Here is a 17,475-nt window from a genome sequence, read left to right on the forward strand (position 1 = left end):
ACTTGGACCGAAACCAGTTGCGACACCAGAAGGAATTAAAGCTAGAGATGCAATTTCATCTTGTGGAAACAGGTTAGAGCTGAATTAAGAAATAAATGGGTTGCAGAAGGGCAGTATGGCGAGAGAGATAGAGGCCTGGCCCTCGGGAATGCATCTGGACTGATTGAGCTGTGAGCTTTGCGCGTCTCACTAATAAGTCCTGTCTTCAGCCATGACATTTCAGTCTCTGAACAATTCACACTCATTACTATCAAACAATCATAGCCCTAGACAACTTTTGAACCCTGCCATTTAAATGGATTTCAATCATTTAGACATCTACAAATGTTAGAGATAATAAGTTTGAAAATATTCATGATTAGGTCCAACATAGTTTTATAGCAATTCATATTGTTACTCCTTAGTTTTGGCAAATTAATTCAAACAAATGAATTTGAAAACTCTCATTAAGCCAGATGAATATACAGAGAAAAATGCAACCACAAACTTAAGAGGCCTTTGAAATATATTTCAGAGGGTAATTCCACCATGTTAAAGGGACAATTCACTTTCAAACCATCCAAGATGTAGGGACGTAGGTGATTATTTTATTTTTTTGCAATTTTCTATCAGGTTTTGCAAATAAAGAAACAAAAATGATTAAAAATATGTTTAAATTGACGAAAGCTGTGTTCATATGAAGAATTTAGTTTTATTAGTAACCTAATACAAGGTTAATTTTATGATCGCTGGTTTAATTTTTTTTTAGATTATCTGACCAGCAGAATGAATACACCATATCAGAGTTAATGAAATTCTGACTATTAAAAACATTCACATTTTCACTGAACTAATAATTCCAACTTGTAAAGACTTGTCTTGATTACCGTAATTAGGAGATGACAACTCATGATTTTCTGCTTGGAGCTGTTCATCTCCTCAGACACAAAATTATGCCTTTCAGTGGCAATATATAAATTTGCCTAAACTTAGCACCTAAATGAATCAGCGGCAGTCAAAGTTGTTGTTCTTAGAAAATTCAGTTTACAGGTTACAATTACTAGTCCTACGAGGACATGAATGCACCAGTTTAATTTAAGTATTACGTTTAGTGTTACATAATAACAAGTGTGTGTATGTGAACAGCTCTAACAACATTGTCATTTAAAAATGCTTTTATTTTACTTTTGCTAAAAATGTTTCATTGCTTTGTGTTAATACTCTACAATTAGTGGTCAAAATTACTCAAAACAGGCTAATCAAATGATAGCTAATGACAAAATTACCATCCTATCATATTTCCCTGTTGATCTTATTAAAATTAGTGAAGGCGAGACTTACAACCTCTCGCTTCATTTGCATGTAGCAGATAAAGTGAAAGTCACATTAAGTTGTAGTGATCCTGAAATATGTCACGTCTCATATAATCATTGATTCAACCACTGTATGACTTCAGTAAATCATATTGTAAACAATATTTAACATATTTACCTCAGAAATATCATCCAGTGTCAATTATACATCTTTCACTGTACAACTAAATGGAACATGTATTAAATGAAAGGAGTTTAATTCACTTCAAACCGATGAAAAGTTCATAGTCCTTAATATGGGGAAGAGCTAGAATTCGATGCATTAAGCTGAACTAAAAATAACCTTTTGGAAGCAGATTTCTAGTTTCCACCTGTTTGCATAAGACTGAAAATAAATCTTGAAATGAAGTGTTGTGTGTTTTTGCACAATGTAGAGTTACCATTGTAACATACCATGATATACAGCATTAATTTCAACCCAGGCTCATTCTGAAAACGTACCCCTATATACATTTCTGAAGATCATCGAATACGTTCCAGGAGCTATGTTTTTTTGGCAGTTTTTGTTTTTGCAAATCCACGAGAGGCTGCTGTGTACGCTTTTTGAAATCTCAAATGTTTCTCGCGAGTGCAATTCGCACCTGCTGTTCTCTCGTAATTCCACCAGAGGCCACTGTCGACTGACTGTTTGACTGAATGACTATCTGTGCTATTTTAAAAAGCAATTCAGACAAAGAAAAGCTCTTGTCTGATTTTACCAATTTCACACCCTTTTATTTACTTGTTTATTTAATGGCTTGTTTTTGTCTTACCTGCTTTCTGGAACCATTCTTCAACGGACTCGAACCCCATCGTCGTGGTCATCTCCTCTCTGCATGTCAAGTCCATCAATGTACATGGTGAGCTAACTGGACAAACTGGTAACAGCCGGAAAGCCGTCTATAAGGAGGTAAGCTGTCAGCTGTTAAGCACGAAAAGGAATGGCGCCATACCACCCCATAGCATTCATTTAAAAAATGAAATAGCAAGCTATACGTACTTCTGGCTACATAATTCACGAACTCCAGAAATGTATATAGGGCTACATTTTCAAAATGAGCCTATGTTGCAACATTGGCACTTAAGTAAGTCATGTTTGAATGTAAATGTAGGATTTCAGTGGCTTTTTTGGGCAAAGTTTTACCTATATTTTGTAAATGTAAACTTGATTCAAACTGAAAGCAGTCAGTTGTCACTATAAGAAATAACTGTTTCCCAAATGTCTGTTGACACCCTTTAAACCAGCCCAAGTGTCTCTGTGCGCCTAAGACAGATGTTCAGCTGATGCCCCATATAGTAAATGTGTCACATCATGAGGTTGCCCCAATAGAGTCATCTACAGAGCTGTGTATCCACCAGCAAAAACCCACCTGCACTCACAGCTTTGCCATTGTTCATCAGATAGCTGAAACACTGCACAGCCATTCCAGCCAGCCGTAGGAAATGAATGGAGGTGTATTTGTGCACCTAGAAAAACAAATGTTTACAGAGAGAGCCAACAGATCCAAGAGACAAAACCTTCAAGAACAAAGCCAACCTTTCACAGAACTGAACACAATGCCATTTATTTTCATCAGGCACTAACACCGTATTGAAATATCATGTAGAAATGGATTCAGTTCAATAGAAATGCACAGAAAAAAATCAACATGGGTAGTAAGTAACCTCTAATGGCTCTCCAAAATGTGAAGGCAGGTTATTACAATTTGGCACTGCAAGTCGAGGATAACATCATGCCTAATAAAATAATTTCATTTTGGTATCCAAATTCTGCGTCGGCCGTGGTGTGTTGATAAAACCGACTAAATAAATCCATTTTTAAAAGGGCGTTCGTTCTTTGAAAACAACAGAATGAATTCAAGACCAAAACATGAAACTTCAAACATTATGATGTTATGAAAGAGAAAGAAATACCTGAATGTATATAAGTCTACAATCTCCAATATCTCATCACATAGATGTGTCTAGATGGAGTGACCCTGTTGATTTCATCATGTATTGATTGATACAGATGAATAAGACCTTGACAGGAACAAAAACACCTCAGATTTCACTTTTTTTTTTTTTTTTAGAAACAAACGCACATGATACCTTCAAGCGTCCTGCTGGAATGATAAAAAACAATAGGGGTGAATGAAAATGTGTATAAACCCAAATTAGTTTCCTAAAGCAAATGGGAGTATAATCTTCCACTTTTCCACAACTATGTGCAATTTTCATACCCGAGGAGTGCAACAATATGAATCAAACTCAAAAGCCCGAAAAGCAAAGTGTAGAAAGTGTCTTCGACCAGGAAAAAAATATAATTCTTATGTTTATCTCCATTCGGTAGCATCTAAAACCCCTCTTACATGCACATCAAACATTCAGAAACATCCCCGAAACCATTTTTAATAGAATATGACTATAATAAAAACTGTTTTTGTGTTCAGTTCCTCTTAATAGGGACTCCTCCTTCATCTTCAGGGGACGGCAACAGCACAAAATTAATACAAAGTATTTTGGCACTCTTTAAAAAAAAGTTGAGCGATAGTGAGTCTGCAGCTGTCCGTCATGTGAAAAACCAAACAAAACGGGTGTCTCGAGAAGGAGTAATAGCAATATAGTGGTTTCACAACAAAAAAAAGAGGAATAATTTAAAAATAAAATCAACAGCACAGTAAGACAAATATACTGCATAGTACAAAGCCCCTCTGCTGTGTCCCCCGAAAGCAGAGGGCTGTAAGGACAGTGTACAGAAACCAGACGCCGACTCGAGCAGCAAATCCGACAGCATCTGGACAGCCTACGCTCCTGTAATCCCTGGGTCCAACAGAGCTGCCGTTTAACGTCTATCCGAAGCAGGTCACAGAGGTTATTCATGTTCACTGTTGTTGGTGCCCTTCTCCCACTCTATACTTTCCTCGCTGTGGCTGGGCGAAGCTCCTGGAGGGCCGGACGGGCGTACGCGAATGCCCTGAAAGCGCCGGCACTCCGGGCAGATGCGAATGTGACTGCAGCCTCGCGCCACCAGGGCGGCCTCCTGCGCCAGTCTGTGGGAGAGCGGTTCGGACAGGCCCGTGCCTGTGCACAGCTTGCCGTTGCTGAGACTCGCCGCTGCCGCCCTCGCCCGCCGCTCGTCCATGGGCAGAGGTTGCGGTCGTAACACGCTGGTTCCACGCCTGCGCCGTAACTGTAGGCTGTCCTGGCACAGCACGATGCCCTGCAGCTCTCGAAGCATCTCCTCGCACACGGACAGCTGTGAGGCACCGAGAGAAAGAGAGAGAAAGAGGCCGGGGGTCTAAACTGACACACTGCACACAGGGGGCGGCAGCAAGCACAGCCAGAGCATTGATCAAAATAACACTGGGCTCTGTCTGGCCCGATGCACTGCGGAGAAATCAGAGGAAACGTCCCGAAGCGCTCGGTGATCTCGGTGTGTGTTCATTACATTCTCAACGTGTGCACTTTTAAAATGGGTGCTGTTAGATTTGCATTTCAAAAAGATGTTTCGAGTGAGCAGAGCTGCTGTGTTTGGGTCATGCTTTGTATGCGGTGTCTTTTACGTTCCAAAGCTGGACTCCTTGGGGGATTGCTTTTGTTTTATGTTTCGATGGCTATTCACAGAAGATAATCGGCATATTTGAGTTTGTCGCTTTTTGTCAGTGTACTCATGTGCTGTTGTTTGTCAGCTTAATTCTGTTGGATTAAATTTGAGATAGTATTGCATAAATAATCAATTGATTAAGGAATGTTGAATACATAATCTTGAATTGTTCATTTGTCCTAATGGTTGCTTTGTGGTAGTGTTGGCCTTCATTTCCTGAGGTGTCATCAATTTTAAGAGTAATGTTATGTATCTACTTCAGCTGAAGCTCTCATTCTGCTTAAACAAAAATACATTAGATAGAAGCATAATTTCATTGAAGAGTTAATACATTTCCTCCTTGGTGAGTCTTTGTGTTAGGGTCACATTAGTAAAATCAAATGTTTGGGACATGAAAGATCTGTTATCTATACTCCGTACTCAGTTTTGTAGTATTGTAGAGGAGTGCCTTTGAGGCCATTATGAAAACAGACCTTTTTTGATTTACCTTAAATTTATGCATATGTTGTGATACAATCATTGGGCTTGCTTTGGGCTATTTTTGACAAGCCTGAGGGTTTCTGTGTTTTTTTTAACATCAGTAAGAATGTCCTTCCTATGTAAACATTGAACTTGACACATCCTAAAAACATGGTAGTCACGAGTGGGATGTTGAAAAAGCAGAAAAAAATGCACGGCAGTGGTCAATCATTACAGAAAAATCAGCTCAATATTTTGAGGAAATGTAAATATATTATGTATTGTCAGAAAAGTGGCTAATTCATACTAATTCATATGATGTCATACATGTGAAAATCGATTTTTAAAAGAAGGCATGGCTCCAAACCCCACTCCTAACACTACCCCTCTTTAGGAGATGAGCAAATGATATTTAATTCTAGGAATAAAATCATACAAATTAAAGCGAATTAGCCACTAAATCAAAAAGTTGCAAATTGCCATGAGATCAAGGGCAGACTTAACTAATAAGCGAGGTATGCAGCCACTTAATGCCCCAGGGAATTAGGGGGTCCTGACCAATGCCAAGAAGCCTAAATTAATCAGATAGCTCTTTTATAAATTTTCTATCATATGTTGTAAAATCTGTGTATAACCATTAGGAATTTAATGTTATTACTTATTTTTAAATTCAGGGCCCCTATGAATAGTGAAACGTTTGTGAGCTTCTTAAGAAAGGGCCTGTTCAAATAAAAATAAAAATTCCCAGTGAACAGTGAAGGTCGCCGATGCACAAACAGCTATTATTCAATTCATATGAAAAATGGGAAAAAGATTAGCCGATCCTGGTTACTATTTAGTGTAAAAATGACATTGCTTTGTGTTTTTGCTGTTAATTTAATGTACTTAATTTTACATTCAGAAAATAAAGATTCCAATTACAGAGGAAAAATATCTATACAGAAAGAGAATGTTTTGAGTTTCAATGAGTATCTGGAATTGCTTAGGGCTCTTAAATCACTAAGTCTGCCCCTGCATGAGATAGCATTGGAAAAACAATTCACTTCAAATTTTAAACACAGGCTTCACCAGCGCAATTAATGTTAAAATCAAAGGTGAAATACGTGGAACATGGAGAATATATATGAAACATGTTTTTGGAATATTTGGTTGATCACATGAGTTTCACATGAGAGTGTTCCACATATTTCAGATGTAATCTAATATAATGTGATATTTCCTGCTAAGTTAAGGATACAGAAATATTTTTTCCCCACGTCAATAAGTCAAAAAGGCACCGCACACAAACAATGAGTATGTTTACATGGACACCAATAATCAAATTTTAATAGGATTAAGACAATACTCTGATTAGGAGTCTACCATGTAAACAGTGATTTATGATTACCTTAATCCGACTAAAGTCATAATTGAACTAAACAGAAGTTGAATGAAGACACGTGGAGTTTTCCTATTTTAGTCACATTATTGAAGTGCAGTACAGACATGTTAATACCGCAATCAAACTATTACCGTCATGTAGGACTTTTCACTGCATTTTGTGACAGAATATTCCAAACACATGACTGTTTGACACTATTCTCTGCACCTACCGAAACAGTACAGGATGGACAGACATCCGCATCACGAAATGCTCAGTTTTTCACATTTAATGTGCTGTATCAAATTCATACTCGCATCCAAAACCTCAGTTTGACACGGGGGAATGAATGGAAGTGAAACTGCCAAACTGCAGTTAAAGTCTAAACATTTTAAATGAAACCCCCAATATGAAACTCCGGAGGAAATGTGGATAGTGTGATGATGCAACGTTAATCAATCTATTCATTATAACATATAAAACAGGATCATAAAAGGAACATTCAAAAAGCAACTCATGTAAACAAGTAACAATCATTCGATTACTGATGTCCATGTAAACATAGTCACTGACATGATTCTGAAAGCTGTAATGATATAGGCCTTTGGTTTGACATAGGATCAATGTGATATATTATGATTGAAAATCTGTAGAAGACAGGAAGATCATGTTTCCCTTTTGGACCATGAGCCATGCCAACACAGAGCACTGAGAATACACTAACATGCATAAATGCACCTCACACACATACACACACACCAACAAACAGACAAACATTTCCCTAAGGGTAATGTAAGTAGCTTATCTATCAAAAAAAGAAAAACAGACTAAACTGCACTGGCACAAGTAGTCTGTGATGTTGATACAACAAATTACATGAGCACGCACACACACACACACACACACACACACGCACGCACGCACGCACGCGCACGCACACACACACACACACACACACACACACACACACACACACTTGACTTGCTATCAATTTACATTGAGTTCAGTCTTTCTTTGCAATCACAGACATACATATAGACAAACACAAACAGCATTCTTCTTGGAATATTTACCCACAACACTCAGTCTATAGGTAGATAGTCACAAACAGTCACATTACAAACACTACTCATGCATTTGCACCTTCCAAATAAAATTAAATAAAAAAAAATCACGTCTTGGGATTCTACTGAAACATGCCGAAGTGTTTATTTAGTAAAAATCATTTGAAACAATGCAGTCTGACACACACAACCATCAGTTTGCTTCAGGGAGAAAAATAAAAGACAAAACAGAAGGAACTTCATTCCATTCAAATGCTAAAAAAGCATCTGGCACCTTTAGCGCATATGGGTTGTGACAGTGGAAGGTCTGCGTAGATGAGATTGAGGTATAGGTTTGTTTTGAGGTGCGAGACAAGACAGGGTGTGTGGGGGTTCAGGGAGGGAGGCGCGAGGGCGGGGAGAAGGACAGAAAGCAGAGGCAGGTATAATAGCCCTCTCTCACCTCTGTTCCTGGCGTATGACGGAGCATCCACACAAACTCCAGCACTGCCATGAAGATGGCCACCAGCAAACCGCACACTAACACCACAAAGATCCCACCAATGTTCTCCATGCCCAGACCTACAGCAAAAAAGACAATGTCATAAGCATTATAAGGGCCCTATCATACACCTGGCGCCATACCTGCCAACACTCCTGATTTTTCAGGGAGTCTCCAATATTCCCATATTCCTGCCAACTTTGGTATAGGATCCGATCTCAACAGTGTTATTCAGACACCTCACCCTCGAACCTAAGCCCTCATCTGTCTCCCGGATTTGGCAGGTATGCCCGGTGCAATAAGGTGCAAGGCGTGTTTGGTGTGATTTGTTGCTATTTTCAGACCAGCGCAAACCTAATTTTCAAGTTTTGTGCCACATTGTTTAAATAGCAAATCCATTTGTGCCATTTTGTGGACACATGGGTGTGGTGGACTATAAAGGAGGGGTGTTAAGGGGCATTGTTGGTGCGTTGCTATTCTGAGGAATTGAAATAGACCACACCATTGACCATTGAAAAGCTGGTCTAAAGTTAAGTGCAGAGCGCATTTATTTTGCACCTATGCAGATTTAAACGCTTAATATACAGAAACACACAAATATCTATTACCATACCATATACATGAAAAAAAGAGAGAATAAGCAGAACCCTGTTCGGCCATGCACCTCGGCACAAATGGCATTTTTCCGTCCCTAAAATTGCAAACGCGGATTTGGACACACCCTTAATTCTTTTGCGCAATGCACTTTACACTTTGCGCCTAGATCGTTAAAATCAGATTCCATTTGAACCTGCAGTTCAGTCATAGGTGGTTCACCTTTTGCTCGATGATCCTCCTCTTTTGGACATTTGCCACCATCCCACCATTTCCTTTTCAGGATCTCTAGGCGGTTTTCCTCCTGGAGTCTGAGTATAGCCAGATCAAACTCATCTCTGTAGACAGAGCCTGAAAGAAATATCACAAATAGAGAGATTAAAAGTCCGATTTCTTTTCTGCTGATTCCCATAGCTCTAACAGTTCATTTAGATTATTGTAACGTAAACCTGGCCATTAATCATGATGATTAAAACATCTGTCGGACATAGATTGGTTGAAATCAATTTAATGCAATTTATATTCAAGCAACGAATTCATTTAATTTTAGCCATGTGATTACACATGGTGTGCATTCTGCAAGGATTTGCTTGAGATTTAGAGAGATGTTAGGGCAGCCATGGCCCAATGGATAGAGACTTGGGCTTGTGATCCAAAGGCCGCAGGTTTGAGTTCAAGCACTGGCAGGGATTGTAGGTGGGGGAGTGAATAAACAGCACTCTCTTCCACTCTTAATGCCAAGGTGAGTCCCTTGAGTAAGTCACCGAACTGCTCCCCGGGCGCCAGAGCAATGGCTGCCAACTGCTCCGGCTGTGTGTTCATGGTTGTGTGTGTGAGTCAATTTGGATTAAAGCATCTACTAAATGAAAAAAAAAAGGTAAACATAAAAGATTTTATTTTTGATTTACCGGTAAGTTATGTGAATAGTAACCAAAACGATATCACAGGGTGACATAGATGGCTATTGACATTGTCGTCCTCAGTCTTTATCCAATTATGTCACTCAGGTCATTTCATAAATTATAGATTTTTGTTAAAGAATGGAGGGTCCATGGTAAAGTGTATGTATATGCTTTTTTCTGTACTGTGTTTTAATACGAGTTTTAAAACTCATTTCTCACCTAGAGGCATGCCAATGCCATAGCCCTTAGTGTCCAGCAGGCCTCCAATCTGGGTGAGGTTACAGTTGCGCTGGCGGTAGTACTCGTTCATGGTGCTTTCTAGCAGGTAGGCATAATTGGAGTTGAGTACTCGTGCAATGCCCTCCTCTGTGCTCTTCACAAACACACTGGGCTGCTTGGAGTACATGAAGTTCCACATGCGCTGGTACGTCTGGTAGCGGGAGTTCTGAACAGAGAACAGGGGATACAATCACTTTAATGAATGAATGATTTAGCATGTATTGCTGTACACCCAAAGTGCTTTACTATCATATCAGGGTACAGACCACCACCAAAAGCAACCCAGGCTTATTCTGAAAACGTAGCCCTATATACATTTCTGGAGAGCACCAAATATTACCCTTGTTTTCACGAATCCACCAGAGGTCGCTGAGATCTCAAATTTCTTTTGCTCGTGACATTTGCTACTGCTGTTTTTGTGTAAATTCACTTGAGGCCACTTTCAACTGACTGACTGACCAACCGACCAATATCTCCACCCACCCCCTTTCGTAAACCCAACCGATAGTGTTTTAAAAAGCACTGATTGACCAGCGCCCACCCACTTCTTTAAACCCAATCGATAGTGTTATAAAAAGCAATCCATAAGGAGAAAAGTCCCCTGATTCTCACCCTGTTATTTACTTATTTTATTTTTTGGCTTTTATTTTTGTCTTACCTGCTTTCTGGAACCATTCTTTGCCAGACTTGAACCCCGCTTTTGCATCTCAATGCATCCGCTGATGTACCCCACAAGCCACTGGACAAACTAGTAACATCGAGAAACGCCGTCCATACGAAAGTGGTCAGCTGGTAAGCGCAAAAAGGAACGGTGTCATACTGGCCCGTAGCATTCGTTTTAAAGACGAATTGTAGCCATACGTACTTCTGGAGGTCGCGAATTATGTAGCCAGAAATGTATATAGGACTACGTTATCAGAATGAGCCTATGTTGACCAATAATGTGCAGCACCCACTTGGATGATACAATGGCAGCTGCTGGACAACAGCTCCAGTGCCTCACATCACACCAGCTATAGGTGTAGAGACGAGAGACAGTGATAGAACCAATGCAAAGGATGATGTAAGGAATTTGGCTTGGACAATCGGGTCATACCCCTACACTTCACGAGATGTGCCATGGGCTTTTTAATGACCACAGAGAGACAGGACCTCAGTTTAATGCCTGATCTGAAGGACAGAGCTTCTTAAGCCTGATTTATGCTTCTCCATCGAGTGATCACTCTACCCCATGGTACATACCTTGCATATATCCGATGCCTTTGTGAGTGTGTATATACTTCTTTGTTCTGTTTCTGCTATTCTGGCAATTATATGTCCGAAATGCTAGCAGGCCCACTGTTCTTTCCAGTGTGTCAATTTTCTTTGCCAGTCTTTACACCTAAAAAGCATGCAATGCTACTGCAGAAGTAGTTCGAACTCACATTCAATCAAGGAACAAGAGAGCCGTAAAACTTTCAACAACTTTAATTATATATTAAACACACAAGTATCCATTTGGAGCTTCTGCAAGTAACTCAACATGTGCACCCCTCAACCCACACTCATCACCGATAGCAAGCCAACCAATAACAGATCTTGCATGCTGTGTTGTTGAGAGGTGCTTGTCAGGGTATGGTAAAGCGTATGAAACTTTGTGAAGATTACACTGGACTTACCACACACATGCAACAAAGTATAAATTGAGATGTACAGTTTATTGGTCACTATTGACTCCCCGCTGACCTCACTAACACCTCTTCCAATAGCAACCCTGCTGGTCCATCTGGTGGTGGGAGTTCTGACTGGAGAACAGGAGATAAGACACTTGCTCCTAAGCCTTCATCTGGACTTCTGACAACCAATCACTAGAGTTTTGAGGAGGCAAAAGTGATTGTGTTAACCAAGGACTTGACGGTTGATAAGCTGACAGTTTGACATGTTGATGTGACAACTGAATATGTGAAACAGCCTGTGCTTGCTGAGGGGCAGGTCGAGAAACGGCCCCTCTGACGCATCAAAGAGTTTGAATTAGTCTGGACGGCCCTCTGGAGAGGGAAAGATATCGAAGGGCATTGATATTAAGACAGCAAACAGATAAAACCTAAGGCAGGGAGGAGCGCTAGTGACATTGTCAATAAACCAGTTGACAGGCCATTGATTTGTGGGTGGAGTTCCATTCCGCTTTGTCCTTGACAAACTCACCTGGAAGAAGGTCATGGTGGACCCGCCGTGCATGGTGCCATATTCAATGGCCGTCTGGTCAGCTAGATCATCTACCGACTCGATGGGCACCTCCATCCTCTGCACAGTGAGAAAGGCCGCCAGGTTGGCTGTGTAGGAAGAGATGATGATCAAGGTAAAGGCCCACCTGCAAAGACAAATCAGTTTTAGACGTGAGGATCGCAATAGAGAAGCAGCTCCGACCCAACATCAAAAGAGCCCGATGTTACTGTGAGCTCCGCATCTGAATGAGAAGTTGAAAGGCTTTTCTGAATACTGTATGCCCGTTCTGAATACTCAAAAATAGCTCTCTTTTATTCTCCACTGACCTCTGTGTGCTGCAGTCGGCAAGGCCCTGAAAAAATGACAGTGCAATATTGCAGTGGAGAAACAGAGGCCAAGTGAGAGTAGCACTTTTATCTGCAATATCCAGCAGCTGACAATGAGATCAGAGTATAGAAGAATGCAACACTATTGAAGAGAACGCTTTTAACTTAAAACTGTGCTAACACTTTAGTTTTGGTCACAATTCATGCTATTAACTTCTGGCTTATTACCTGCCTATCATATATATACACTAGATATTGCATACGGATGCTGAGCATGCGTCAATAGCACCGCCACATTTGTACAGTACTCCCAGGACAAATGTCATTCAACCGCACTCGTCAAGACTAAAGCCAATGTGAAGATGCTAGACTTTTAGCGCTGTCTACAGGTGTAGTAACGAGCAAACAAAGAAAACAAACATAAAAGCAGAACATTTAATAGGTAAGATTTAGTTTACGTTTTTGTGTGTTACAAACTTTTGCGCTAAACAAGTATTGGTGCTAATACTGTCTCTAATTGCCCTGACCATAAGGCTAAATAGCACCAAACTTGGATAATACATTTCCATGCACACAAACACATGCTCTTTGTTGGCAATGCCTGTGCAGTCACTTATCCAGTGATGTAAAATTATAATTTTCATAATTTTTATTACAATATTTGCATACTGACCACCGGGAAAACTCCAGCAACATAGATATATTTATATATGTGTATATATGTTTGGTTCTGGATGGTTAGTCCTACACTGCACCTTGGTCATGCATTCATTTCAAAGGAGCCCTACCCTGTACTAAAATGGCGGCTCTATTGACGCATTCCTTCCAATAGACAACAACAGGGTAGGCAAAATCTAATGTAAATGTCTATGCCTGCCTATTATTAAGATATTAACTGTTTGTTAGCAGTTATAAAGCATGACCTTCTTCTGCATCTGTAATCTAACCCAAAACCTAAACTCATAGTTACCATAGTTAAAGATTTGTTAATAACGTGAATTGTGACCTAAAGTGTTACCAAAACTGTTTTAATGAAGGTCGTGCTGGTAAACCAGTTTAGACATGCAAAATCTAACTGGTTTTTAAGGAGGTAATGCAGGTTGAGCAGACAAAAATGTCTACACTTTATACACAAAACGTAGAAACATCTGCTAAATGCATAAAAGTTAATTCTAAGTAGTTACAAATAGGTTATACATAAGCTATAGAGTGCTTACAACACTTTTATAACACTAATTTAATATTTCGTCAATATGGATCAATGATTTCCATCACATCACAGCACTTCAGTTTCTTATCAGATCTTCCGAACAATCAGATGGTCTCTATAATCTCTACAAGACATTAAACCTTTGTCACTTGCTCATAAAATTTATATTTCTATATTGTGGATAGCACATACAGTAGTCCACCGTATAGGGCATAAAGGATTTAGACAGGGTAAATATGGTTTCCTTATGGTGTGGTTGGAGTTTTGAGTGTTTGTTAAGTTACATAATAACGCTTGTCTCCATCTTGACCAGAGATTATGGTCCCATTGACTTGACTTGACTTTCATTATTATGCACAAACACTGTAAAAAAGCAATTAGTTGGAAAATTTGAGTAAACCCATTGCCTTAAAAATGACAAGTTGATTTTACTCAAAGTCAGTAAACCCATTTACTTGACTTAACTTTTATAATTATGCACTAACACAGTAAAATAGTGATTAGTTAAAAAAGTGAGTAAACCTATTGCCTTAAAAATGACTTTACTTAAATAATGTAAGAATTTCTGTCGTAACTTAGAAATGTCAAGTTGACTTAACTTGATTTAAAAAAAAAATTTGTTTATAGTTTATTTACTTAATAATTTAAAAGCAATCAGTTTACTCGCTTTTTTCAACAAATTACTTTTTATTCGGCATTGATGTCCACTGTGTTAAAAAAGGAATTATGTTTTTATTGTACACCATAATTTCGATAAAAATTCTATTGCATTATTTAATATGAATAAATCCATTTATTAATAATATAAAATAAATTAAGAAATGAACCATGTCAACTTTAATGTAATAAAAAAAGATTTTGCAGTTAGTTCAAGCTTCTTATGTAAAATGAGCTCATACAACACAATTCTTGAGATTCTGTTTTTAGAGAACTTAATTGTTTTATGTTTAATCCACTTAAATGTGTTAACTTAATTGATTTGTGTTGGGACAACCTTAATGAATTGTGTGGAACCTTACATTTTTTACAGTGCAACTTGGTATATTTACCTTCGGCCCACAGCCCTCAATCAAGTTTGGTTTTTAGCCTTTGCTAAGAAAAAGTTTAGGCAACCCTGTGCTTGACAGTAAGACTACCAGGTAAACTACTTAAATAGAGAAAACAAGCACTTATGATGGAATGCAGTCAAGCAGCCAAAGTGGACAACAGGATGTAAGTGCTGTCTTTATAATAATAATAATAATAATAATAATAATAATAATTCCTTACATTTATATAGCGCTTTTCTAGACACTCGAATTGCTTTCCACATTGAGGGAATCTCCTCATCCACCACCAGTGTGCAGCATCCACCTGGATGACATGACAGCAGCCATATTGCACCAGACTGCACATCACACACCAACTGATTGGTGGAGAGAAGACAGAGTGATGAAGCCAATTATGATAGGTGGATGGTTAGGAGGCCATGATAGACAGAGGCCTGTTGGCAAATTTGGCCAGGATGCCGGGGTTAAATCCCTACTCTTTTCGAAGGACATCCTGGGATTTTTAATGACCACAGAGAGTCAGGACCTCGGTTTAACGTCTCATCCGAAAGACAGCTCTCACTGAGCAGTATAGAGTCCCCTTCACTATACTAGGGCGTTAGGACCTACACAGACTGCAGGTTGAGCGCCCCCTGCTGGTCTCACTAACACCACTTCCACCAGCAACCTAGCTTTCCCATGTGGTCTCCCATCCAGGTACTGACCATGTGCAGCCCTGCTTAACTTCAGTGGGTGACCATGTGAGAGTTGCAAAGAGCTAGCTATTTGAAAGTGTAGATGTGGCTTTTCCAAATCGAGCAGTGGTGTAAACAAAATGGCTTTTTTAATAGGAATAAGCAGCTTGACATGTCATGCCCTTTATTTCAGCTTCAGTTGAGATTTCGCCAACACACTTAAAGAGTTTCACTTAAGGGGACACTTTCAGCATCCAAACACAACAGATATTGATCACTGTCAGGGCAGGTTACTCCAGAAATGAGGAAATGCTGTTAGTTTGGTTCTTACCATACTCCACTGACACACCGTGTGGACAGAGCTCTTGGGGCGATGGTGGAGCCTTGCTGCATGAACCCCCCAACAGGAAACCAGAAACTGTTGCCCAGAGAGTACTGGTTAATGAGCAGGCTACAGCGCCCCTTCAGGCAGGGGTGAGGGTTGTACCATTCGTAGGGTGTTAGTCTGCATGCCAAAGGAGCAGGAAATAAAAAAAGACAGAACAAAGAGTAGTAAACATAAATGAGCCAGGAACAATTTTAACAGTTGGCAAAGCATGAAGTCACCGGTGCTCCCTGTTGGCCACATAACCTGCTTTTTGTTCCCTGAAGGGGCTGTGCAAGCTTTAGCCGTGACTGACAGGACACTAATAAAAATGCACTGCACTGCAGGATGGCGCTGAGTTACTCTTCAAGGTGTGCGACAACCCTACATTACATCTCCGAAACACAAACACACAGGAAAACTCAAACACAGGTCGTATTTCAATACCAAATGTTTCAAAATATACACATTACAGAAAAGCAAACAAAGAAAAATCCACATACGCAAAAGCTTTATATAAAACGTCTTGACAGGTAATGTTCAGTGAATAAAACACAAAACACCCCTGCTGTCCTGCTTAATGCTGGGGAAATCAGCAGGCTACTCTCCAAGAGTGTAAAAAATACATTTCTTTTTTGATCCGACGCAAAGCTGGAATAAAAAGGGAGTTAATAATTAACTATCTACAAATACACTCATAATGATTGTGGAACAGCAGTTTGATCAACCAATCAGACTCCACTGTTCAAAGGACTAATAAAACATTCCTCTGAATCAACAGCTGTAATCTTAAAACCTTCCTCTAAAGACTGAGTGCAAATATTAGTTCATACAGTAGGAATGTTCAGGTAATCCACTAATCTTTGCCTGTTTAATAAAGGGTTTTAGTTGCAATATCTGATTTGAAAGTAACATTTCACTAATAATGACAAAGTATTTTAATTTAAACATTATTTGAAACCTGCATGACTCCATTTTGTTCATGGAACACAAAAGGAGATGTTCAGCAGAATGCTGTCTAAGATATTTGTTTTTATACAATAAAAGCAAATGGTGACCAAAGCACTCAAGTAAGATTTTTTTCTTTTTACTATTAATCAATGAAATATCCAATCCAGGCTCATTCTGATTATGTACCCCTATATACATTTCTGGAGAGAGCAAAATGCATCCCATGAGGCAAAGGCTGCTGTTTACGCTTTTCCAGATTTCAAATTTCTCTTGCCAGTGCCATTTGCACTTGCTGTTCTCACTGAAATCCACCAAAGGCGGCTGTGGACTGGCTGACTGACCAACCGACCTCAAGTCCGCCAATGTACGTGTCGAGCTACTGTACAAACTGGTAACATCGGAGAAGCCGTTTACATGCAGGTAAACGTAAGTGTAAATAGGAATGGCGTAGCGTTAATTTTAAAGACAAAATGCAGCCATACGTAGCTCTGGCTACATAATTCACGATCTCCAGAAACGCATATAGGGCTACGTTTTCAGAATAAGCCTGTGTTGGAAATATCAGTCTTTTCCTAACACAAAGTTAAGTCCAGTCCTCAGGCACTTTCATTGTATGCTAAATAAGAAAAAGCTTTTTAAA

General features: G+C 39.5%; 1 protein-coding gene across 1 annotated transcript in view; it reads right to left on the minus strand.

Moving 5' to 3' along the window:
* Positions 1–2,880: 2,880 nt before the first annotated feature.
* Positions 2,881–17,475, minus strand: part of grik4 (glutamate receptor, ionotropic, kainate 4) — a 624,478-nt gene continuing 609,883 nt past the window's right edge. The window contains exons 16-21 of the mRNA XM_056473804.1: positions 15,852–16,025; positions 12,241–12,406; positions 9,997–10,222; positions 9,098–9,226; positions 8,243–8,361; positions 2,881–4,569 (exon numbers count right to left, since the gene is read on the minus strand). Coding sequence (XP_056329779.1) covers positions 4,186–4,569; positions 8,243–8,361; positions 9,098–9,226; positions 9,997–10,222; positions 12,241–12,406; positions 15,852–16,025 — 1,198 coding nt within the window. The 3' untranslated portion in view covers positions 2,881–4,185. The remainder of the gene's footprint in view (positions 4,570–8,242; positions 8,362–9,097; positions 9,227–9,996; positions 10,223–12,240; positions 12,407–15,851; positions 16,026–17,475) is intronic.

This window comes from Danio aesculapii, chromosome 15 (genome assembly GCF_903798145.1).
Source record: "Danio aesculapii chromosome 15, fDanAes4.1, whole genome shotgun sequence".
Lineage (NCBI taxonomy): Eukaryota > Metazoa > Chordata > Actinopteri > Cypriniformes > Danionidae > Danio > Danio aesculapii.